The sequence below is a fragment of the Amborella trichopoda genome, chromosome 5 (assembly GCF_054954075.1).
Source record: "Amborella trichopoda isolate Santa Cruz 75 chromosome 5, AtrichopodaSantaCruz75HAP2 v2.0, whole genome shotgun sequence".
Classification (NCBI taxonomy): domain Eukaryota; kingdom Viridiplantae; phylum Streptophyta; class Magnoliopsida; order Amborellales; family Amborellaceae; genus Amborella; species Amborella trichopoda.
This window is the reverse complement of record NC_142340.1, coordinates 42212312-42237996: the sequence shown is the minus strand read 5'-3', so window position 1 is coordinate 42237996 and position 25685 is coordinate 42212312. Positions and strand designations below refer to the sequence as shown.

Sequence of the window (25685 nt, the reverse complement as noted above, 5' to 3'; positions counted from 1 at the left end):
ACGACCATTGTCAACAACTTGGATGAAAACAAAGTAGACAACTCTCAAAACTAAGTCACATCATCACCTATCATCCAATTAAGCGCCTAGATCAAATCTAAGACAATGTAGCTACAAATATTGAGTAAATGGTTCAACTTAATCCAAATAACATTGCTCCTATAACATTAGGAAGAAACACAAAATCCAAAAACTACCATATTAGAAGACAACAAAACAAAAAGTCCTTCAGAGGAAAATAAATAAAAAAAAGGAAATTGGAGAAGTGTCCCTAAAAGGGGGGGGTGGGTAGCGAACTCAGCGTTTCTTAGAGACACCAACAGTCTTTCCTCTGCGGCCTGTCGTCTTTGTATGCTGACCACGTACTCGAAGACCCCACCAATGGCGGAGGCCTCGATGGTTCCTACAAGAAAGGAAAAAGGTTACAGTTAAAAAAATTAGAATCTAAGGGTAGTTATGCCTTTAATTTACATCACCATAGATATAGTAAAACAATTTGGGACCTGCTTTTCACATTTAACTTATGTTACTATTTAAGCTACACATATACCAGGAAGCTTATTCTTCTAAACAACAAAGAAAAAGAACAAATGCAAGTGAAATTTATAACAGATCACTCATATGGTACTCCGGTAAGAGAAGAGTACTTGGGGGGATTTTCTCAATCTAAATCTGAGATCCACTTTCCTAGAATTTGGGTCCTAAATATAGGGGCTTTACCAGGGGCAGCGAATGTAAGATTTGCTCCTGCTGCATGAACACAATCTTTTGTCTTTGTAATTTAAACAGCGCAAAATAGAGCAAAGTTATAACGGATATATTACTTGTAGTAGAGAACACAACATATAGTAACATGCAAGCTTTATAAACAATGCCAATTAAAATTACCAAATAAAAAAGGTATTAGAAAATGAAATATCAACGAAGATTGAGACTGATTTTTTATGATACATATACATAGAAGGAGAAAGTCTCCCAGACAAATGCCTCCGATTAAATTTTTCTTCTTCTCTGTTTCTCTTTATATTTAATTATCATCATTGCTCAGTCATGTATACATCACGTTGTGCATAGTACAAAAAATCTGGACCGACAACTTTTTCTATGTTTCTCTTTATTGTTAATTATCATTCATTGCTGAGTCATGTACACAACTTCATGTATACATCAAGTTGTGCAGAGTATAAAAAATCTGGATCGACATATACATATGGAGGAGAAAATTAAATCTCCATATATGGAAGCAATGTTTTAAAACCTGGATCCCTAGTGGATCGTCCACCCCATAGATACACGTCGGATCGCTCGATCAACCATCTAGATCATTCCGCATCAGCGATCCAACAAAATATCATAAACTAAAAAATAAAAATAAAAAATTAAGGTAGGGTTTCATGGGGTGCGGATTTGGGGGGAACTAAGAAAACATCACATAAGCTTGAAATATATATATATATATATATATATATATATATATATTACTTGTTTTTTTTTGGGTTTTTTTTTTTTATCCTTTTGTAGGGGAGGTTGGTGGGGAGAGGGAGGGTTGGTTAGTAGGACCTATAGCTTCCCGGTATATATATTACTTGTTTTTTTTTTTGGGTTTTTTTTTTTTTTCCTTTTGTAGGGGGGGGGGGGTTTGTGGGGAGAGGGAGGGTTGGTCAGTAGGACCTATAACTTCCTGGAATCGATTCAATCCCGGCTGATTCCCGGTCCGGATTGGTGGTCCCTGATCTGAATCACTTGGTTTAAAACACTATATGGAAGCGATCAGACTCATCATCAGTTTGACAAAACAAAGGAAAACTTTAGAGACTTTCTTATTTTTTTGATGGCAAACTTCAGAGCTTTGAAAACGCACAAGCCAAAAAAGAAAAACCATACCTGCTCATGATGATTGTTACATGAATTTTATGAAAATATTCAAAAAATAATAAACACCAAAAGTCAAAACCAACTCCACAAAGCTGGGACTGATTAAATGACCTTTCAAAAGCCCATTTGCCATTAATCAGTTCACGGGGTTTTCAAAAATTTAGCAGAAAGCTTTCCTCTTGAAGGGCTTACAGCTAAATGCTATATTTGGTACCACCACAGAGGAAGGGGCACTAGTTTGCTCAAAGACCCGTGTTCCCGCCAACTACAAAGTACGTGACATCTTTTCAAGATTTTGTATAAATAGAAGCCGATTCACACATTTGTACAGAACCAGTAGGTAGACATAAATATCCCAGCTGAATGACTCACAGCTGAAGCAAGGCAATGATGGGAAAGATTGCAGATTTCACATCTGAAGACTAATTTAAGGAGGAAGCCGCTAAGGAAGAGAATATCTTAGAAAAATTCGCAAATTAATCAGACAATGAAAGGAAAACCCAAAATGATAGTCAATGAACTGCAAAATTATGAATCGTTTACGAATTATTTGGATAAGAGTGTGGAAGGAAGGGATCGGCGTTACCAAAAAATTAAGGAGTGGAAGTCCGAAATAGAAAGGACATACTAAGCTGGTTCCAGCAGAAATTCAAGAGTATATTTAGCAAGGTACGTGGTAGATCCCAGGAATTTGCCAAATCTGATTCATTATTTTATGGAGTCACAGATATTGTAAGACTCTTGTCAAGGTTGTTGATCCTCATGGGTAATCAATACCTAATCAGAATTGGAAGCCAGCAACTAGGGAGCAAATTTTATATCTTTTAATTATTAAACAGGCGAACTCCATGAAAGCAAAAGACAACACATTACACTATGAGCTAAGATCGTAAGTCAGATCATCATCGATGTTGTTCATCATTGAGAAAAACTCTCAGAGAGGCATCAGAGAGGCAGGTAAGATGCCAGTGCATGGTTGGATAACAATATGTTTCTAAGGAGATCAAAGATGACTTTTTCTTTTTTTTGCCAAGTTATAATTCATCGTGCTTAGGAAACCAATACATTGCCTAATAGGGTGCCTTTAATTTTGGTTTATCCTGTACATGCTTCTTCCTAGCTTGATACCCCCAACATACATCCTTTCTTCTTGGTATGATCATCAACATTGCTACTCTTACATAAGAAAAGGGGAAAACAAAAGCAGCTCCGCACTTAAGTGTGCATGTTTAAGCATTCCCTCAAACTCGTAATGAGATTCCCATTAATGGCTAATGCACAAACACAAAATAGAAGAGCAGACAAATTTTAGTTAGGCCAACCAGAAGCCCTAATATTGCAATCAAAGTCTTCCAACTTGAAATTTGCAAGATGACAGCATATGTACAATTTAAGAAATGAAGACACATACCTAATCTTCTTTAGACGCTCCAAATCATCTCTCAGCTTCATATCCAATGCATTTGATACCACCTGTGAATACCTCCCATCTTTGTAATCCTTCTTTCTGTTAAGAAACCAGTCTGGGATCTTAAACTGACGGGGGTTGGCCACAATAACCATCAAACTCTCGAGTTCAGCAGCAGTTAACTCTCCAGCCCTGTACAACAAAACCAAAAAATAAAACTGTTAACTATACAAGAAAAAATCACCCAATAAGATAACAATGCCCCAGATCCACAACAAATCCAGCAGAACTCAAAAAGCCCTCACAGAAGCCAAAATTTAGAAAACTGAAACAAACTTGCCACTCATTACAAGCATTGCGTTTTGGGTATACAATTCTTAGGGTGAAGGGAAAAAAAAGCATCGAAATAAAAATGATAAGATATTAAAATTGAATAGGGAATGTCCAATAGCGTAATGACCCATCTATATGATATAGAACTTGACCCACTATAGATATAGACAGTTGGATCTTAATCTACATTGTCACAAACCTGTAACCTATTGCATTATATTACTCAACATCACTAAATTCAAGGCGGGCCCATGATCCACAACTTCCATCTCCAGATCTCATGGCTGACAAAAATTCTTTTATCACCTCTACATAAAGAAACCCGAAACACCCACCAAGCAGAAGAGGTGCAAAGACTTGTTCTCTTCCTCATGTGCTCACTCTTTATGACCAGAGCGGAGAGGCATTGCTTGCATAAACCAGAGGATTTGGTTTTCCCTTCTCTCATCCATGCTCCTTGGTTGTCCCTCCATTGTATCTCTAATACTCAGATTTAGTCATGGTTCCTCCCCTTTGCTCTCCCTACCTACCCGCCTTACCCATAAAACAACAATCAATGCCACGAAACTCTCCCTCTCAAATCCTCTTCTCCTGCCTCTCCCATGAACAACACTTGATGCCAAAGTCATCTCTCTCTCTAAAATCGTCTTCTCCCTCCTCACTCATGAACAACATTCGAAGCCAAAGTCGTCTATTTCAAATCCTTTTCTCCAGCCTCGCCATGAATAACACTCAATGCCAAAGTCCTCTTTATAAACCAGAACCTCTCTGTCTCTCAAATCCTAATCTCCTGCCTTCCCCTGAACATCACTTGATGCCAAAGTCTTCTTTATAAACAACATCTTTATGGAGAAGCAATAATTGTCAATAGATAAATTAATGGTTTGTAGATCATAGTCAAGGGATGGGAGTGTTTCCTTTTTATCACATCAGATTGAAAAGAAGGGAGATGGACATTTTTGTTATCAATACATGGATTACCATCAGTGTTTCAAAAAGCGCTAGGTGGCCCCTAGGCGGCCATGGGGGTCCAAGCCGCCCAGCGCCTAGGCGAGCGCCCAGAACTTGGGTGGCTCAATTAAAAAAAAAACTAAGACCATAATCTCAGTATTTTGATAATCCATTAGACCATAATCCATATTTTTCATACAATGCTAAAACAGTAAAAACATACAAGCATATATTGATAGTCTGATACACTGTAGACTCTACACACAAAAGTTAGATAGTAGAACTAGAAACTAGAAAGTAGAAACTAAAAATAAGAAAAAGAAAATATACAGAAATTCATAAAATATACGGACACAATAATCAACACTCAACACAACAGTCAACACGCAACACCAAGAGTCTTCAGTCATCATCATCATCATCATCATCATCAGAAGGAATAGGGTCAACTTCATCATATGCATTAGAATCAAGGCCATCATCATCAAAGTCATCTCCCTCTTCAATGTAATGCTTGTCCTCCTCTTTTTCTACCTCCCTCTTACTAGTATGTGTAGATGAGGCCTAGGAGTCTTGGCTGCTCTATCTTTTTGTGCTTCCCTGAACTCAAATTTTATATAATTTCATCCCTGGTAGCCTCAGGAACATTTTTACACAGGGCAACATCCCCTTAATACCGGTAAGGTGTTTTTTAAACCGGTAAATGCCCCCATTAGTATCCTTTCCACAATAATTATATTTAATACGATTTTTGTCATCCGGATTTGGGTTATAGCTATACTTCCAACCCGGATCACCACTTCTAGAAGAACCTGGACAAAATATTTCTGTAGAACAAGGATCATTTTCATTATTTTTTGGTTCTTTTAAATTCAGAAGTTGTCTAATCTCATCCCGAATACCTTTAGGAACTTTTTTACAAGAAGTAACATTCCCTTTAATACCAGCAAGGTGTTTCTTGAATCGATTAATACCCCCATTGGAATCTTTTTCACAAAAATTACACCTTATACAATTTTTATCGTTTGGTTTTTGGTTATCATCATACTTCCAACCTGGATCACTTCTTCTAGAAGTAGCAGAAATAGATATATTCAAATGACAAGGATTTTGTTCTTGTTTTTGTTTTACAAAACTCATGTATTGCTTAATCTCCTCTCTGATAGCTTCAGGAACATTTTTACAAAGGGCAACATCCTCCTTAATACCGGCAATATGCTTCTTAAACCGGTTTTTTCCCCCTTTTGTATCTTTTTCACAAAAATTGCATCTAATACAATTTTTGTCATTTGGATTCGGGTTACATCCATATTTCCAATCCGGATCTCCACTTTGACTGGATCCTGAAAAAGACATCTCAAAATAAAACAAACAATCTAAAAAATAATTTTTTGTACTTACTTTAATTGCTCGAACTCCAAACTCTCACCTCTAAGATGTTTTCTAGTGCTAAAATAATTAAAAACACCCTCTAATAGGATTATAAATCTCCAAAACTATATCAAATCTACCAGGGTGATGTTTGGATCCGTTTTTCGTAACTTTGAGAAGCACTTCGATCCAATGAAAGTCACAAAATTTAGTTTTCTTGAGGTTTCTTTCTCTCTAAAATGGGTTCTTGTGGGTTTAGGCTTGAAATGAACCTAAAACCCATCCTTCAAACCATTTATATTTCAAAAAAATTCAATACAACTTAAAAAAAAATATAAAATCCGCCCTTGGGCAGGGTGCAAGCCCTGGGAGGCCGCCCTGGGCTGGGAGCTAGGCGCTCGCCTAGGCAGGTTTCGTACTGCCTAGGCGACCGCCTAGGCTTGGGTAGGTAGTCCGCTTTTTGAATTACTGATTACTATTGGAGGTTAGACAGGGAGGTTGGGTTATATGGATATTGTATGCATGCATGTACGTATGTATGTATGTATGTGGAGAGATAGAAAGACTTACATGCTAAAGGGTTGGGTTGAAGAGGGGGAGAAATCAAGGTGCTTCTCTTAATCTCTTTAGCAAGGTGCTTCCCCTAATCTCTCTTTAACAAGGTGCTAAACATCATTCTTTCTCTCTTTAGCAAGGTGCTTCTCCTAATCTCCTCCAACATGATTTGTAGGTAGCACGAGAGAAATATTTGTGGTGTGCTAACGATTGGGAAAGACATTGGCTAACTAGAAACCTGTTGTTTTAGACAGTAAACTCAATCTCTAGCTGAAAAACAAAGATTTGGATCTGGCAATGAAGATCAATAGTTGGTGAAGGCCTAGATCAAACAAGGGTAAATATCTCCATGGCCCCTATTTTTGCCACCTATTTCTTAGGAGACTAAAGGATTTAGATTCTTTCTTACTGCATAAAGTCTCTATGTTTTTTATCTTCCAACTCCCTATACCCCTTTGACCATGTATTGTTGTCCTAAATAGTTTAGAGAATGACTCCCTTTCATTCAAAAGGTAAGGCTCTGTTAGCCCCTTAACCTATGCCATCTCTCTCTCAAAACTCCGTCTCTTTCTCTCTAATACCCCAATCGCAAAGCCTACCCTTCCCATCGTCTCTCTCTCTCTCTCACTCCCCTCTCTCTCTCTCAAATACCCAAATCGCAGAGCCCACCCTCCCCATCGTCTCTCTCTATCAAAACTCTCTCTCTCTCTAAAAATAGGAAAGACAATTAACCCACCAAAAGCTCAAATGCAGCTGAAGATATCACACAATTGGGCTATGTTCCACAAATGTTGATGTAAATTAGGGATTCAAATGCAAATTTGTTATTTGATGGATGAAAATCTAAACCTATGCTAATAAACTATGGAACAAACTAGGTAATGATATAAAAACCAGAAGAACAGAACATCAATGGACAAACATATTTCCATGAATTCTCTAGCGTACGTTTAGCTACAAGAAGCAGAGGGGCTCTTTGTGGAGAAGTACCAGGAAGATAGCCCCACATAAACACTGCTCTCTCCTTCTCCTCTGCACTGACCCTGACTCCTTTTCCCGCAACTCCTTCACCTCCACTCTCGTGCATCCCAAACAAGTAACTCTACCCTAATTTTCAAAGCAAAGTGACAACAAAACGCCCAAGCTCTAAATCAAAGGTGAAAAGCATCAATTCTTTCTGCAAAAAAGTGAATGCACCATAAAGCACAAATTGTGGCCCCGGATGCATAGAGTAATGGAATAGATGTTGAAGAAGCCTCTACCTTGAATGCCCTCTACCTTGAATGCTCTCACTGATGAGGGATGTCAAGAACTACTGCACCATCCTACCTGCTAAACCACAAATTGTGGCCCTGGATTCAGAGAGTAATGGAATAGATGTTGAAGAAGCCTCTACCTTGATGAGGGATGTTGAACAAGCCTCCCACCTTCCTACCTGCTGGAACAATATCTACAAGCTCTATCCTAGAACCTCACCGTCCTCCTCCTCCCCCCCCCCCCCCCAGCTGAGATCCTCTCATACCTCCTCCCATCCTTCCTCCCGTCCCTCCCCTAAGGCCTCTTTCTCCCAGGTTGTAGCCTCCACTAAGCCTATTATTTCCCCCACTCCGTCCAACCCCCCTCCCTGACGTCAAGAGCAATGGTATCGCAGTTCCATTTGGTCCCCTTTTCTCCCCTATTGCATCTCCATCGATCCGAGAGAGATTGAAAAATCACAGCCTAAACTGTTCGCTTCTCTGGTTGGACGCTTCCAGCCTGCACGCCATAACTTCAGAGGCATTGAAAGGGCAGCACAAAAATACTAGAGAGAACCTAATCTCACATGCCGTCGCCTCGCTAATGGCGAAATCCTCTTCTCCTTCCCCTCTTCGAGCAGTGCCCAAATCGCTCTTCAAGATTCTAAATCCTTTTCTTTTCGTGGAGCCTATTGCTGCCTTCGCCCTTGGTTGTCGTCGGAGGGGTCTTTCAGGAAACAAAGGGTGTGGTTAACTTTCAACAACATACCTCTCCAGGCTTGGACACCAGACACTTTCCGCCGACTGTGGTACCTTTATTTCGATCCATTGGATCTCAATTGAAACCTCCCCCTAGCCTCTATTAGAGCTCTGGTGGAAGTCCTGGACCCTCTTTTGATTCCCAAAACTCTGTGGCTCAAAGTCAATGACCTTTATTTCCCTATCTCTACCCTCTGGACCGTGGCTTCCCCTCCATCCCCAGCTTTCCTTCACCATGCCACCCTCTCCAAACCTAAGGTCACAGAGGATGCTTCTTGGACCCTGGTCTCAAAGAAAGCTTGTCCGAGCAGAAGACATCGACGGACTCATTCGAGGTCGTTTGTCAATGGTAGCCTCAAAGCCACCCAGCCTGATCAGTTGGCCCTGTCTCTGGCCCAGCCACCTCCGCCGTCCACGCCTGGTGAAGGGCGGGCCTCCTCTGACTCGCTCCTTAAGGTGCAGGCCCCCGACCCGCCCTTTAGGGTTCCCATGCTCACCTCTCGTAGACCTGGAAAAGAGGCCCGCAAGGACCTTTTGCCTCTCTCCTCGGGTACAACTATTGACCCAGGCCCGTCTTTTTCGAAAGATCCCATCATTGCTCCTCCCGCCTTGAGACCCCTAACTTGTTGCCCCCTTCCTCTGCCTCCCCGGCACACATGGCATCCTCTCCCCCTGGACACACGTCATACGAGGTTCCCTCCAGCCCACTGACGTGTTCGACGCCGTCTGACGCCACTCACCTAACCCCTTCGCCTTATCCCCTCCCTCCTCGTGTCCCTTCCATGTACCTGCCGCCGCCCATCACACCCTCAATTGTTGCACCCAGCCACCCATCTTCCTCGAGTCCCCCCCCCCCCCCCCCCCTTGCACACCTGCAACCTGAGCCACCCCCGTCTTCTCCCTTCGCCGCCAACCTGTCCTTGCCTATTCCCCCCTCTAACCTACCTCTCTCGTTGACCCCTCCCCTGCTCCCCTGCCCCTTTCTCTTCAACCCTGGTTTCTCTAGCCCTTCCCCTTCCCAGCTAGAGGCTGAAAAGGATTCTCCTTCGTCGCCTCGTCGCTCCTCTTCCCCTTCCAGTCAGCTGCTTTCTTTTTTCGCTGCACCCTCCTTTCCCCCCTATCTCCGTTACCTACCTCCCTCTCCGCCTTTATGACTTCTCTCTGCCTCGCCATACCCTTGACGAACCTACTGACCCTTCTTTTTTTTCCCCTATGGACCGCAACCTCCTTCCCCAAGGTATCGTGACCACCCATTCTTGGGACCTCCCACCCCCGGATACTGACTCTCCTCCATGTTGGCCTCCTTTCCCTCCTTTGCTCCCCACCTGGTTTGCTTCACCAGAGTAAACTCCCTTCACTTCACCTGGCCCACTTACCACTTCACCCTTATTGCTACCCTCTCCTCCGTCCAGACATACCACTACCTTGCCTACCTCCCCTCTTCCATTTCGTCCATCCCTCCGCCTCCCTACCCAGACACCCAACAGGCGTTCAGCTTGCCTGTCCACCTTCCCTACCCCTACCAGGAGCATGTCCCTCCTTGGACGTAGCCCCAGTAGACCTGTCTCTCCCCCAGTCACACTCGAGGGGTCCCCCTACCTCCACTACTTCTCAGGAGACCGAGCCCTTTTCAGCACCTGGCTCACCTCGTGAACCACTCCCTCCTCTACCCCCTGACCTCTACCCTCCCCTTAGCACTGAGTCGCAGCCACAACATTTCAAGGACTTCCCCGGTGACCCTAGTCAGCCTAATCCCTATCCCCATCCGTAGGAGAAGGTCACAGCCATAGGGAGTATGACGCAGCTGCTGGCAGCAACTCTAACATCGAAGACAAGATGAACGACATGTACAGAATCATGGGCTTTCACCACGACAACCCAGAAGGTCCAAGCCACAAGTTCATAACCGCAGATGCGCACAGCAAGCTTAAGGTAAGACCCAAAGGTCATAGAGAATTGCTTAGCCTTTTTGCTTCCATCTCTTTCAAGGACAAGCCTTCCCAAGACTCCCCTGTCTTCCTCCCAATCTCCTTCCCTAGGAGGTCCTCCAGACTGGCCTCATCCCCACCCCCCTCCTCTCTCCCATGAAGATTGTAACCTGGAACATCAGGGGGTCAGCAGTCCAAGAAGAATGCTGTCAGAGATATTTCCCTCAAGTACTCCCCCTCGGTTCTAGCCCTTATTGAAACCAAACAACTTGAGCCCAATTTGCAGCTCATCCGCCAAATCTGGGGAAATCATCCTTCCCAGTGGGTGGCCCTACCAGCTGTGGGCGCGTCAGGAGGCATTTGGGTTATCTGGAACCCACTAGAACACAGCCTCATCTCCTCACATGTAGGCGACTTCTAGGTCACTGTTGTCCTTTCCACCTTGACCAATGGTTCCCTATGGAAATTCACGACTGTTTATGGCCTAAATCCTTCTTTCCTCAGACACAGTTTTTGGGCTGAATTGGACCACGTTGCTGCTCTTCCTAATCCTACCTGGTGTTTTGGAGGAGACTTCAACGTCACCAGATGGTCCCATGAGAGAAACACCTCCTCTTCTATCTCCCGAGATATGAGGGATTTCGAGGATTTCATCAACAGGAATGCTCTCATGGACATTCCTCTCCAAGGCAGCCCATTCACATGGTCTAACCACTCTTCTAGCCCTTCCCTCTCCAAACTTGACCATTTCCTCTTCTCTACCAATTGGGATCCAAACTTCCCGGGTTCCCAAGCCTTAACACTACCCAAACCTATTTCTGACCACTGTCCCATTCTCCTGGATATCAATGCTATTCTAAGAGGCCCAAAACCTTTTTGATTTGAACTTCATTGGCTGGAAGAAGCCTCCCTCCAATCTCAGATACTCATCTGGTGGGACTCTTTCTCACGGTCAGGGGTAGAGCAAGATATAGACTTCAAACCAAAATCCAACTCCTAAAAGCCTCCCTCAAAACCTGGAGTAATACCTTACATGGCAACTTCTCTCGAACCAAATCACTTCTCTTGGATACTATCCAACGCCTCGACCGCTTGGAAGAATCCAGAGCCCTTGATGACTTGGAACTAAACCTCAGGGCCCATATCAAACTCGATTATCTATCCACCCTTAAAAAGGAAGAGATCTACTGGTTCCAGAGATCCCGGGTTAAATGGTTAAAAACATGCAATCAAAACACAGCTTCTTTTCACCAGGTAGCAAACTATCGTCGAAGGGACAACACCATCTCGGTGCTCAAAGTCAACAATAGTTTTTTGACGCAACCACTACAAATCGAGCAGGCCATCTTTAGATTTCTTCTAATCTCTTTACTCTCAACCCACTGGCCCGAAGCCTAGAATGAAGAATCTTACCTTCCTGACTTTGAGTGAGGACTTAACAGCTTCATTGGAACAACCTTTCTCCAAGGAGGAGATCCTTCAAGCTCTTATAGCCCTCGCCGTTGACAAAGACCTTGGCCCTGATGGATTCCTTATCGCCCCTTTCAAAACTTTCTGGAGTACCTTCCGTCCCGACTTCTTCAATTTCTTCCAGGAATTCTTTCATAGGGGTATCATTCACAAAGCCATAAATGCCACCTTCATAGCCCTGGTGCCTAAAATCGAAGGGGCTGAGGAAATCAAGGACTTTCGACCCATTAGCCTCATGAATTCCACCAACAAAATTCTGGCTAAAGTTCTAGCCTCTAGACTCCAGAAAGTACTACCAACTGTCATCTCCCCTTCCCAATCTGCCTTTATCCAAGATAGGTAGATCTTGGACGGGGTCCTAGTAGCTAATGAATGTCGCCACTCTAGACACCTAGCTAAGAAACCAGGTTTAATCTTCAAAATAGACTAGGAAAAAGCCTACGATCACGTAGACTGGTCTATCTTAGATGAAACCATGTCGAGGATGGGCTTCAGAGATCGTTGGAGAAGGTGGATGCGGGGATGTTACTCCAACCCCCATTTATCCATCCTCATTAATGGATCACCAAAGGGTTTCTCCCCGGCTCACAGGGGCTCTACCAAGGGGACCCCCTCTCCCCTTTCCTCTTTGCCATTGCCACGGAAGTCTTCTCTAGATCCCTCGCCCGCCTCTACCAAAATGGTCTCCTCTATGGCTTCACCACTAGCAACTAGGGCCCCTTGGTGTGACATCTGCAATACGCAGATGACACCCTGGTTTTCCTAGACGCCACCCGAGAGGAGATTGACACCCTCAAACTCTTCCTCTAGTGCTTCCAGACTGCTACAAGGTCAAAGTTAATATGAGTAAATCCAAAATGATGGGCGTAGCCCTGTCTTCTAACGAGGTGGCTGCCCTTATTCCAGACTGGGACTGCAAAGTGGAAGTTCGCCCCTCCACTTACCTGGGTCTTCCTCTGGGGCTAGGCAAACCCAAAAAAGGACTTTGGTCCTAGGTACTTGACAAAGTAGATAGACGCCTTTCCACCTGGAAAGGTAGATATCTCTCACCAGCAGGTAGAGTAACCCTGATCAAGGCTACCTTGGCAAACACCCCAGTTTATCTAATGTCTCTGTTCCAAATGCCGGCACGGGTGACCAACCGCATAGAACAACTTATGCGTAATTTCCTCTGGTCAGGCCAGGCAGAGAAGACAAAATTTCACCTGGTAGCTTGGGATAACATTTGCCTACCAAGAAAACACAGGGGTTTAGGGATTCGAATCCTCAGAAAGCACAACACAGCTCTTCTAGGCAAATTGTGGTGGCGCCTGGCCACTCAACCGAATGCTTTCTGGGCTCAAATATTACGAAAAAAATACAAGATCGGAGATGATACTTGGGTTCCAGAGAGCACTAAAAAACAAAGGGCGTCTGGAGTGTGGTTGTCTTTAGCTTCTTCCCTACCACAGTTCAGAAGGCACACTAGATTCCACGCTAGAGTTGGCACCAGGGTTAAATTCTGGACGGACCTCTGGATTCGTACTTCACCTTTGTGCAAGGCCTTCCCTACCCTCTCCACCCTCTCCACTGACTGTAACTCCTCTATCGCCGAGGAATTGCCCCTCGTGGGTGGAAGAAGAACCTGGTGTCCCTCTTTCCGTAGACACCTCTCTGAGGACGAGGGCACTCAGTTCCTACATCTACTGGGTACCCTATCCTCCCACTTCCTCCCCTCCTCCAGCAGTGACTCTTTGGTGTGGAGCCTATTTCCTTCTGGCCTTTTCAGTAGCCTCTTTCTACAAAGCCCTCATTCAACCCCGAACTTTCCCCCTAAACCCCACTTCTATCCTATCAAAAGTGTGGTCCACCATAACCTCACCAAAGATCCAGTTCTTTTGTTGGATTGCATCTTCTCAAAGAGCCCTCACAATCAACCAATTACAAAGAAGAGGCCTCTCCTTACCAAACAGATGTGCCCTATGTCTCTGTGAGGAGGAATCTAACCCCCACCTTTTCATTCTTTGCGACTTCTCCAGTAAACTCTGATCACTTGTTCTCCAACTTTTCGGCCTCCAATGGGTTAACCCACCCACGGTCAAAGCACTCTTCACCCACAATTTTGCTCCTCAGTTTGGCTGGGGAAATATTATGGAAGGCCACGGTGGCTGCTACAATTTGGTCTCTCTGGCTGGAAAGGAACAATAGGATCTTCAATGGTGCTCAGCTAGTCTCTTTAACCACCTTCTGGGCCTCTCAACACAAATCCTTCTCGGACATCCCTAGAAACACTTTTCTCCCTCAATGGCAAAACATTCTTAAGCACAGACCTCCCAAACCCCCAAGATTTAGCAGATGGCAAACCCCACATTCTTAAACACTTTTCTCCCTCCTGGGGTTCTACATTGATAGTGGAAGGAGATTCTTCTAATACCATATCCTGGGCAAGAGGCTTGTCCCCCCCTCCCTGGCAACTATCCTCAATCTTTGACGAAATTTCCCATTTATGCAGAGGGATACCAGCGTCTTATGGCAGCATACCTGGAGGATGTCCAACAATCTAACAGATCTACTAGTGAAGGAGGGAGCTAGTTTGCATTCGGACACTCAGACTAGGTCCAACTCCTTTTTTGTTCAGGACCTCAGCCATACTGACTCCTAGCCTAGGTCCAACTCCTTCAGCCGTACAGAATAGCGCCTCTCTCATTGAGTAACCCATTGCTTAGATTTTTGTAAATCTTGTAACATGGGCACTTCTTCTAAGCCTCTACTGATAATGGAAGACTAATGTACTTTTTACTGTGAGCCACTCAAGAAGGGTGTGCTTACAGTCTTACCCTTTGTAAACTCCCATAGCAATACAATGTTAACAGTTCAAAAAAAAAAAAAAGCGAACGCACCAGTTTCTTCTGCAAAAAAGCTCAACCCTCTAAAACCAAGCGCTCAAAAAGCCTTAATTATTTAAAATAGAGATCTCTCTCTCTCTCTCTCTCTCTCTCTCTCTCTCTCTCTCTCTCTCTCTCTCTCTCTCAAAAAGCACTCTCCAAATTTGAGATTTGGGAATCAAATCTGCTCTACGATTTGCGTATTTGAAAGAGAGAGAGAGTTCTGATAGAGAGGGAGAGAAGAGAGAGGCAATGGGGAGGGTGGTCTCTGCGATTTGGGTATTTAAGAGAAAGAGGGGCGAGAGAGAGAGAGAGACAGAGTTCTGATAGAGAGAGAGACGATGGGGAGGGTCGGCTCTGCGATTGGGTTATGAGAGAGAGACAATTTTGACAAAGAGACAACATAGGTTAAGGGGTTAACGGGGCGTTAGCTTTTGAATGAAAGGAAGTCATTCTCTACATTGTTTAGGACAATAATACATGATCAAAGGGAGGGGGTTGGAAGATAGAAAACATAGAGACTTTTGCAGGCCAGAAATAATCTAAATCTTTGGGTCTCCTAAAAAATAGGCAGCAAAAATAGGAGGTATGGAGATATTTACGCATCAAACAAATGGGCCTTCACACCACTTGATCTTACCTCGAAATGAATTAATTTAATGATCACAAAATGACCCAGAAATTAAAGGCAACATATGAGAATGTATCAGCCATACACGAAATAAGGACCCGTATCTAAAGGTTTAACTAACCCAACTCGAACGATTAGAATATGACCAAAACTCCTCAATCCAAACAGGGAAAGAAAATAAATGGATAAGACACAAGTTTTTTTTTTTTTTTTTTTTAATTTTTTCGAGAAGACATTAAATATTATTTCCACATTAAAAACATGAAATGACATGTGTATAAACAAACCTAAAGATTAAAGAAAAAAAACCAGAACTTTTTCTGAAGATCAGAAAAAAAAAAAAGAACTTGGTCATTAAATTTGAAATGTCAAAGGCAAAACAACCCTCTAAAATGGGATGTTATTTTGGCAGTTTCTTTTTCTTTTCTTTTTTTTTTGAAGCTTAAGAATTGTAATTTTTTGAACAATTATACCCAACATGTACCAAAAAATGGTGTGTCAGGCGCTCTGTACATCAAAAAGCATGGTCACACTAGCCTTCTGTGTATGATCTATGGAAGTTATAGAAATGGATCTCAAACAGAAACATATTAACATAGAAGGGCAGGCTTGAACAGCTTATGATTCTCAGTCCTAGTTAACAGATAAGATTCGTGTGTTGAGGGTTGCTCAACCCAGTTTCGTGTATTTGATGTACTGCTTGAGGCTTTGAGCACCCAACTTGCGGGTTGCCATTTTTGTATAGGTGTACCCAGATAGTGGAGTGCCATTTCTGTATCTTTGTACAGCTAGATTATACTAATACATTCAATCTTTCTCCCAAAGAAATATTTGGCATGAATGATATCAGATTTGATTCCCAAGTTACAAGAAATCCAAATTAAACTAAATCGCAGACAGTTAACCATAACCCGACACTGCAAAGTATAATAACACAATTTCATATAAAAACAATAACACAGAAAAACCGCAATTCCAGTTCACATCAATATATTTATCTTAACTTTACAAACTAACATGCAACAGATTAAAGAAAAAAAGGAATCACTTTTCTTTACCTCTTGTTCATGTCTATATCTGCCTTCTTGCAGACAATGTTTGCAAAGCGCCTCCCAATTCCCTTGATGGAGGTTAGGGCAAACATTATCTTCTGTCTCCCATCAACATTCGTGTTCAGCACACGAAGAATGTGCTGAAAGTCTTCATTTGCAATCAAAGACTGGACATACAAAACCCATTAACAATATCAGAGTAGGCAGTAGAAATGTCAATTTTGTCTATATATTCAGCGAACAATATCAGTGTGGTCCGAAAATTCTCACACATACTTCTAGAAGAAATTTGTTGAAAGATAAACAACCGATGAGATAATCCAGCGCCTAGATCGGGAGCATTGTGTACCAAATTTTGCGAAGATTTGGCTCAAATGCATTTCAAAACAAGCTTGTTTAACCAATACTAGAAATTAGGGTTACCTACAAACTCAAACAACAACTGCAGAATTTATGCTTAAAAATAAAAAATAGAAAAAACAAAAGACTAATCGCTGTACTTCATCGAGTTAGTTCATATCCATTTTTTTCCCTTTCAAACAGAAGTCTTAGACTCTTTGTGCTAGCATCAATATGTTTAGGGCTTGATCCTCTCATCATAGTTTAGTGTGTTACCAACAAACTCAGAAGTGGCAGTCAACCATAAAGGATGGAGATGAGAAGGAGAGCCCAACTTGTATGGAGGTTGCAGCTGAGGACCATCTTGCGACCACCTCAAGAAGGTAAACCTCCTCTGATACATAAACCTCAAATTCAAACAGGGACAGAGTCTAAGCAAAGTAGAGAGCATATATAGAGGGCATTAAAATAGCAAAGCCACAGCAAGCACGCAGTAGGAGGTGCAGCACGGAGGTGAGAGGAAATGAAATCACAGTAAAAGCTAGCAGCCCAATTATCTGAGAAAGAAGAATCCTTAGGTAATGACTAGTAGGAAGATTCTCTCAACCAATAATCCATCTATTTTTTTTAAAAATGTTAACATTTGTATTGCTTAGAAAGGGAAGTACAAAGTTTGTAGCTCTGGGTGAACCCACTAGACGGGAGCCCCGGTTAAAAAAGGAGAAAAACCCCTGAACAGTAAAAGACTTCCCCCCCCAATAAAAGATATACAAAAAAAGAGGCAAGGAAAGGGCTTATAAAAATGCCCCCCTTCTATCGTATACTGAGTATGAGAACAAAAAGGTCTACAAAATTACAAGGGGTTCACTGGTCCAAAGCAAAAAAGAAAGTGGAGCCAGTGTCGGCTGCCTCGCCCTGTCTTCTAGCACCCTCCTTCGCCAGCCGGCCCGCGAAGTTGTTGGACATCTGCCAGGTGTGCTGCCATGAGACGTCCATAGCCCAGCAGATTTGTTGAACTTCGTCAAACACTTGTAGCAAGCACCAAGGAGGATCACAAGTCCTACTGGCCCAAGAGATGACATTCTTGGAATCACCCTCCACAATCAAGCTTGAGCCCCAGGATGAGTTGAATTTTTTGAGGGCAATGAGGAGGGCTGAGGCTTCCGCTAAGTTAGAGTCTTTGAAGCCGAGGTATTCGGAGAAGGTGAGGAGGCAATTGCCTTCAAAGTCTCGGAAAACACCCCCAGCCCCTGCTGGGTTGGGTTTCCCCAAGGTATTATGGGCTTGAACCCTATCAGGGAGCCAATTCTCAGGTGGGGTCTTGTATTTGTGTTTTAAGACCTGCGCCCAAAGGGCGTTCGGCTGAGTGGCTAAGCGCTACCACCATTTTCCAGGTAACGCTGCATTACGCTTGCAGAGTACCTTTATCCCAAGACCTCCCTGCTCTTTTGGTTGGAAAACCTTATTCCAGGCCACCAGGTGGTATCTCTTCTCGTCTTCCTGCCCAAACCAGAGGAAATTCCTCATGAGTTGATTCAGGCGGTTAGCCACCTGAGCAGACATATGGTAAAGGGACATGAGGTAGATTGGGGAGTTCGCTAAGGTCGCTTTTATCAAGGTGGTTCTTCCTGCAAAGGAAAGGTATGTACCCTTCCACCCGGCCAATCTACGATCGACCTTATCCAACACAGGGGACCAAAGCTGCTTTCTAGGTTTACCGACACCCAAGGGAAGTCCCAAATAGGTAGTAGGCAAGTTTTGTACTTTACAATCCCAATCTGAAATGAGATCCCCAATCTGGCCACGTGATAAAGCTACCCCCAACATGCAGGATTTTTCCATGTTTATCTTGAAACCAATAGCAGATTGGAAACAGGAAAGGAAAATCTTAAGGTTGTTTACTTTACTAGTTGTAACATCCAGGACGACTAAAGTGTCGTCTGCGTACTGTAAGTGAGTGATAGTGGGCCCCTGTCTGCTAGATTTGAAACCTGTGATAAGGCCAGCTTGGTAGACCCGAGCAAAAGACCAGCTAAAAACTTCAGCCGCTCTATCAAAGAGGAAAGGGGAGAGGGGATCTCCTTGCCTGAGACCCCTAGATGAGGGGAAGTAGCCAACAGGGGCTCCATTAATGAGGATGGAAAGTGAGGGTTCGAGTAACAACCCCTCGTCCAATTCCTCCATCTCTCCCCAAAACCCATTCTGGCCATAGTCGCGTCCAAAACTGACCAATCCACATGGTCATATGCCTTCTCCTAGTCAATTTTAAAGATGAGGCCTGGTAGTTTTGATATGTGTCTAGAATGAACACATTCATGGGCCACCAGAGCCCTATCCAAAATTTGTCTACCTTTGACAAAGGCAGATTGAGAGTGAGAAATGATAGAAGGCAAAACAAGTTGCAGCCTGGACGCTAAAACCTTTGCCAGGATCTTCTAGGAGTTGAGGAGGCTGATAGGCCAAAAGTCTTTAATTTCCTCAACTCTTCCTTTTTTGGGCACCAAGGCAAGGAAAGTGGCATTCATGGATTTATTTATGATGCCCCTATGGAAGAAATCCTCGAAGAATTTGATAAAGTCCTGACTGACTACATCCCAATACTCCTTGAAGGGAACAATCAGGAAACCATCATGCCCAGGGGCCTTGTCACTTGCTAGGGCTTTGATTGCGTTAAGAATCTCAGGTTCAGAAAAAGGTCACTCTAGCCAGGCTGCTTGGTCATCATTGAGAGAAAGGAAGTCTAGGGTCGAAAAACTGGGTCTGGGTTCAAAGGGAGTAGAGTACAAGTTCTGAAAGAAGTGAAGGATGGCTTGTTCAAAAAAATAATCAATCTATTAGGACCAAAAGAATGGGCAGTAAGAAAACCTTGTCACCCATAATCTGCAAGAAGATTGAGGATGGCGTTTTCCACTTTACCCTGAGCTCTGAGGAGGAAGGAACAGAAATACTAAACGGGTTAGATGGAAGTTCAGAGGTGGACTGCTAACTTTGGTGCAATGAGAAAAGTATAGCCAAGAAGAGAATGGCCCAGATGTGCGAGAGGTGCACAGTCTAATTATGGCCCAAGAAGGCTCGACAAATAGGACAAATAAGGGGATGGGATGCAACTTGTCATAAAGGGCATGTATTTGAGAGTGGTGCAGGATCAAGGCTTGACAAGATAAATTTGAGTAAATAGAGACTGGAGTAGCCATAAGATAATCAAATCAGGGCTTCAAAACTTGACTCCACAGGGGCGTGCGGCCCCACAATAGACTTGCTAACCTCCAGACCGTTGAAGGTCAAAGCAGAGTGCTTAAAAACAATGCTCACAAGAAACTTTATCCTCTTTAGAGATTACATTATAAACAACTTTCCTATGGCACCAATAGATGATCTAGTGATGAATGGAAATATTGCTCGCTTTCAGGTATGATGAAGCCAGCATATCAAGACAAAAATGTTTGGAAATGAACGCTACTCACATCTGGCCCACGATCAAATTCGGGAGATAGCAAAGGAGAGGTTGCTGGAAGCGCCAGGATCATATGTGGAGAGTGATGATTATTCTTGTCTTCCTATATGTGGCCACCCAGCCCGTCATAACAATGACGTGGGCTAAAGAAGAGGCAGAAATGGCCTTAGATAGTCTGAGCTGGTATGAAGATAATATATACAATTAGATATATATATCTCAGGACAAAATTTATTCATATACTCTGAAAAGGAAATGTGAATCATGCAAGCTTGGGCTTACATGGGGGGAATGATGAAGGTTGTGCAGCTGCAATTTTAAGGTAGAGTAGATGAAATATCGAAGGGCATTACAAGCCAATGCAGCCAAAGAATAAAAGGAAAGGATGGAAAGCGAAGGGGCTAGTTGCAGAAGCAACAAAGGTTAGCAAGGGGAAAGGTAAGGGTATTCGGTAGTTGAGAAATCTAACTTTTCATATTAACTATGATTGGAATTGTCATATCTCCAAAAGGTAATTGGAGGCAGAGAGTAGGCGACTCCTAGTTAGTAATAACAGAGATTACATTATATCCCATGAAGATCTTTTCATGGTATATCGGGGTTTGGGTGACCCCAAAAAAAAGAGGTCAGCTACTCGTTCTGTATGCAAGTTGCAACCTGAAGTGTTTATGCTATTAGAGAGATGAAAATGCAAGAATAGAAAGATCTGGACTATAAGGATATTAGAACAGTTTGGGCAGAAATCCTGTTGGATGGTGTGTCAAACCTTCAATAGACGCCTCGGAAGGAATATGAGTAATTTTGGATCCACGAGTCGAGCAAGCAAAGAAAGATAGCTTACTGATCTATATATTTAATGTTTGATTAAATGAAACAAGAAAAAGCAATGAAAGAATATTAATGGGGAGCCTCAACAGACAAAAACAAGCACTTGGTCGGATGGGAGAATGTATGCAAGCTGAAGTGAAAAGGGGATCCCAAATTAGGAGGAACTGTTATCAAAATGGGAGTGAAGACTGGGCACACAATCAAGCATTTGTGGAAACAAGTGATTGAAAATAAATATGGGAAAGATGAATATTGTTGGCTGGTAAGGATGGTTTGCAATAAGGCAACAGCATCAGGTGCGTGGAATGCGATGGAGAATTGTAGAACCCATTATGTAAACAACACTAGAGTACATGTGAGCAATGGAGAGAAACAAGGCTTTGGGGCGACCTCTTGTGTGGCAAACAAAATTGCAAAGACCGCTATGTGATGCTGTATTCTTCAGCAACATAGATTTTAGTAACAATGGCAGAATGCGCAGAAGGTCATGGGTATCAAACTACATGGAGCCCTTGCCTAAGACACACATTGAAGAAGGAAGAAATCAAGGACTTTATGAGGTATAAGGCTTCTCCTATGACCATGTAGAGAAGACTAATTTATCTGGGTATCTGATAGCAAGGATGTCTTCCATGTCAAGTCCAATATCAGACCCTCACAAGGTGCACAGAAGCCGATAGCATAGTTCAAAGGGCCTGGTCAATGCCTGGACCCCCAAAGTCTCGGGCACTTGCTTGGTTGGTGACTCTGAACATTGTGCTAACGATTGACCACCTAAGTAGCAGAGGTATGTCCACACGTAGCATCTGTTTAATGCGCAAATGTGACACAGGAACTATAGGCCACCTGTTTCTGTGTTTTAGGTGTGCTAAACAACTATGATCATTAGCTTTCAATCTTTATGGATGCACTTGAGTGGAACCCTCATCCTTTGAGGCACTACCAGTACGGTGGTTTACACCACCAGTGCTGAGGATGTTCTTATTCTATGGAGGATGATCATGCTAGCTATCCATTGGGTGATTTGGTTAGAAAGGATTGAATAATATTTTAAAGATCAAATAAAGAGGTCGAAAAATGAAAGAACAGCTCAAGGGCTATCGTGCTTTTATGACCGAGAACCATTGAGGAGTTTTGGGATATTCAGTTGCTGATTATTATGATTATTGGGATAATATTATGAGAACAAAAGCATTGAGAAACAAAAAGCCAATGAAATGGAAACCACCACCTGAAGAGGTACTCAAGTTGAATTCCAATGGAAGTTCACTAGGTCTGAGGCATTAGAGGCACCGTGAGGCCATAGGGGTCAAATTCTAATGACCTACTCATGAAATTACACAATTATAATGTAACTGAAGCAGAAGCCTGTGCCCTTAGGGTAGGGATGCAAAATTTGATCAAAGTTGGCAAATTATTACAATATAAGGGGACTCAAAAAATATGGTTTCATTGGAAGAGGGTGAGAACCAGTCCCTAGACAACTACACAACATTTCTCTGGAGATAGAGGAGTTGCTGAGTTCTTTACAAGTTACTATACAGCACTAGGTATGAGAGACAAACTAGAAGACTGCAGGGTTAGCTAGAAAAGGAAAGCCTACTTTGGTGGTGACAGTGTTCTAGGACATACCACATATAATAGAGCGTAATGTAATATTCATTGTAAACTGCTTTCCTAGAGTACGTTGTCTATAGACTCAGTTTTTTTTCTGAAATTTTGATTATATATTACATCTAATAATTATTACAAAGTGTCTCACGAGAAGGGAGAAAGGCAGCTCACATGTAGTGCTCTACGAGGCCAAAACATAACCAAAAGAAAAAAATCAATAAATAAATAAAAAATGTGGCGAAGGGTACCCACATGTCGGGACCTCAACAGTCTGTGATTGGAAGATATACAAAAAGAATCAAAATACCCAGCACAGAGGAAGGGATTAGGGAGAGGATAAGGAATAAAAGAGAAGGGAAAAACCATCAAAGAAAGACGACAAGTTGTAAATTTACACAAAAATAATGAGTAGCAGAAGTGTGAACATAACATACTTCATCAACTTTTATTCTCAGATAACTGAGCTTGGTATCCAGATTCCAGACACAATCCCAGAGCAGAAACAGAGCATTCAAGCATGGTATTAATTTATATGAAAAATAGACGGAGTCTTTCAATTTACAGGTGAGCTTGACATAAAAGTTTACAAAATTAAACAGTCAAAGAACTAGACCTTATGCTCAAAACACTAGAATGCGACCAATAAAGTTCAAATATAAATCATGTATGTCACATAGAAGACGAGCTTACTAATATCTCTATCAAACCAACCAGGAATTCTGCCGTTTACACTCAACTATGAATAGAAACACAAAATAGCTACATGAAACTGAACAAAATTATAGTCTTGTGGGCTTCTATGGAGTTTTAGTCAAAAAGCGCGCAGCGAAGTTGTACAAAAACAGCGGTTTCGAAGATTGGAGTTTTGGAGTGATGCCATTGTACTTCTCCAATGGAATATTCTCAGATCCGTTACAGCTGAATCTTGGCACCAGCCAACAAAGCAAACATTAGGGTTCCACAAAATTCAGGACTTTTGAAGCAGCAATCAACACAAATGGAAAAAATTACAGCTCATACAACTCAGGGTTATGGAATCAAAAATAAACAGACCATTGCAAATTTAGGATTCGGATGGGAGATCGTCACGGGAAGAGAAAATAAGATATCGTGAAAAATAGGGTTTAGAAGTGTACCATGGTGACTGTGTGATGTTCTCGAGCAAAATACGTCTTTTCCACTGCGCTGAAATCAAACCCTCAAATAAAATAGGGTTCTACAATAACCCGCATATTGTAGAAATGCGGGCTTCGAAATAAATATCTTTTTTAATTATAATATGATCTTAGGGAATATATAATTTTTAACATGGAGATCATCAATATCAAAAATAAAAATAAAACTATAAATAGTCATTATAATAAGAAATCATTAACGGCTAGTTACAATTGTTTTTAGATGGACCACCTATATGCATCCATCTTTAAAATGTGGATGCTTTAGAGCTTTGGACTGCATATTGTCGAAATGCGTTCCACCCCGTATGAATCAATTGTTTATAAAATAGTTTGCTAGGGTTCACACGGGTGAATCGTCCTTTTCTATAACATTGATGGAGGCCCGTATACCGTCAATATGTTGGTGAATGCAAATTTAGACCGTCCATATGTGAGACGAGGAGATACCAAATTTTAATTGCTTAAATTGATATCTAAAAATCGTCATGTGGATTGGGAATCGGTAGGAGTGACTTATTAGGATCACGCCTATATCTCTTTTCTTAAGGAAAAAGTTTATATAAAGTGTCAACCTTATACAAGTAAGGTGATAATAAAAGGTTATTTTGTTATCATAAAACTCTCCAATTGATCATCTCCATTTCGATATATATATATATATATATAAATGAAAGAAAAGTCGAATTTTAAGTATTATTAATAATAGTGCATATTGTAACATATAATCTTATATCATCCATTGTCAAAGATATTTAATTGGTCATAGATTTGTTAGATCTACACCATTTTTTGTGCTTTCAATTTCATAATTGGGGTTAAAAATACATTTTAGCATGATCATAAGAGTTTCGACACCTAAAATAAATCTTATAACAAGATTTTGAGGTGCACCTTACCGTGATTGTTTAAAGTTGACACCTTACACAAACCTCACCTTTTTTTTAAATAATATTCAATATTTTAAATTTTTAATATATTGTGTAGTTTTTTTTTTAGTACGATTCTCACACCAAATAATTGGTCTGATCTAATTGGAGTTCACAATTCAGATCGGTTCAGATGGTCGTTGATCCAACCTCCGGACTTGGGTTTTAAATCGTTGAATTTATATTTTGTAGGTTCCCGCCCAAGGTAAGATGTCTGTAAAACATATAAAAAGGGATTCTAATACATTTTTTTGACAAGGTTATGCAGGAATGGAACTTGAAAACCTAGCATCTACCGTCTTCACCCAAGCCTATTTCCTAAAAAGGATTCTAATATATGAGAGGTCAAAATCTTTCATACATTGCTATCAAGACTAGACAAGATCAACTTGTTTGATTGGCTAGAATGTCAACTTGTGGTTTGGCTAATATGATTGAAAGCAAAAATCGGGTTTGATTGAAAAATAAACAAAATTAACATTTAACTGGTTGGCCAATCAAACTATCAAATTTTAACCGGTTCACCTAGCTAAACAAAGTTGAGCAAACTTTTTAGTGTAATATATTTTATATTTCAAACATGTTATTTTATTTTTCTTTATTTTTAAAACATGGTCCAACCAAATCAAATTGGTTTGACTGTATAAGACTCCTAACCAATTCAAGGGCCAGTTCGATCTTGATAACAGTTCACTCTTGATCATAAAATACATAATTGGGCAATCAGAGTTGCATCATAGAGTCCAACATTTAATGAGGAAATTAACACACTTCCACTTGCCCAATTTCACATTAACATGTATGAGTGATTGAGATCGTTTTGTGTAACACGTAAACAATCTTATTATATACTTTTCCATTCAAACTAATTTACCACTAATATAGGAAGATCGTTAACCCTAATCCAAAAACAT

The 25685-nt window shown here is 41.8% G+C and overlaps 1 protein-coding gene across 7 annotated transcripts; it reads right to left on the bottom strand.

The window, feature by feature from the left end:
* Positions 1-46: 46 nt before the first annotated feature.
* Positions 47-23852, bottom strand: LOC18434263 (small ribosomal subunit protein uS13z/uS13y/uS13x). Of its 7 annotated transcripts, none has more exons than XM_088867984.1 (5): positions 23358-23852; positions 17048-17165; positions 16439-16599; positions 3287-3475; positions 47-403 (listed from the first exon to the last, which is right to left on the bottom strand). In XM_088867984.1, the coding sequence occupies exons 3-5, from the start codon at positions 16522-16524 to the stop codon at positions 298-300; spliced, it is 381 nt and encodes a 126-aa protein (XP_088724110.1). In that variant the 5' UTR covers positions 16525-16599; positions 17048-17165; positions 23358-23852; the 3' UTR covers positions 47-297. The 7 variants fall into 7 exon arrangements, with proteins under 7 accessions (XP_088724110.1, XP_088724109.1, XP_088724112.1 ...); XM_088867983.1 differs by having other exon boundaries at positions 23804-23852; XM_088867986.1 differs by having other exon boundaries at positions 17107-17165; positions 23804-23852.
* Positions 23853-25685: the final 1833 nt, after the last annotated feature.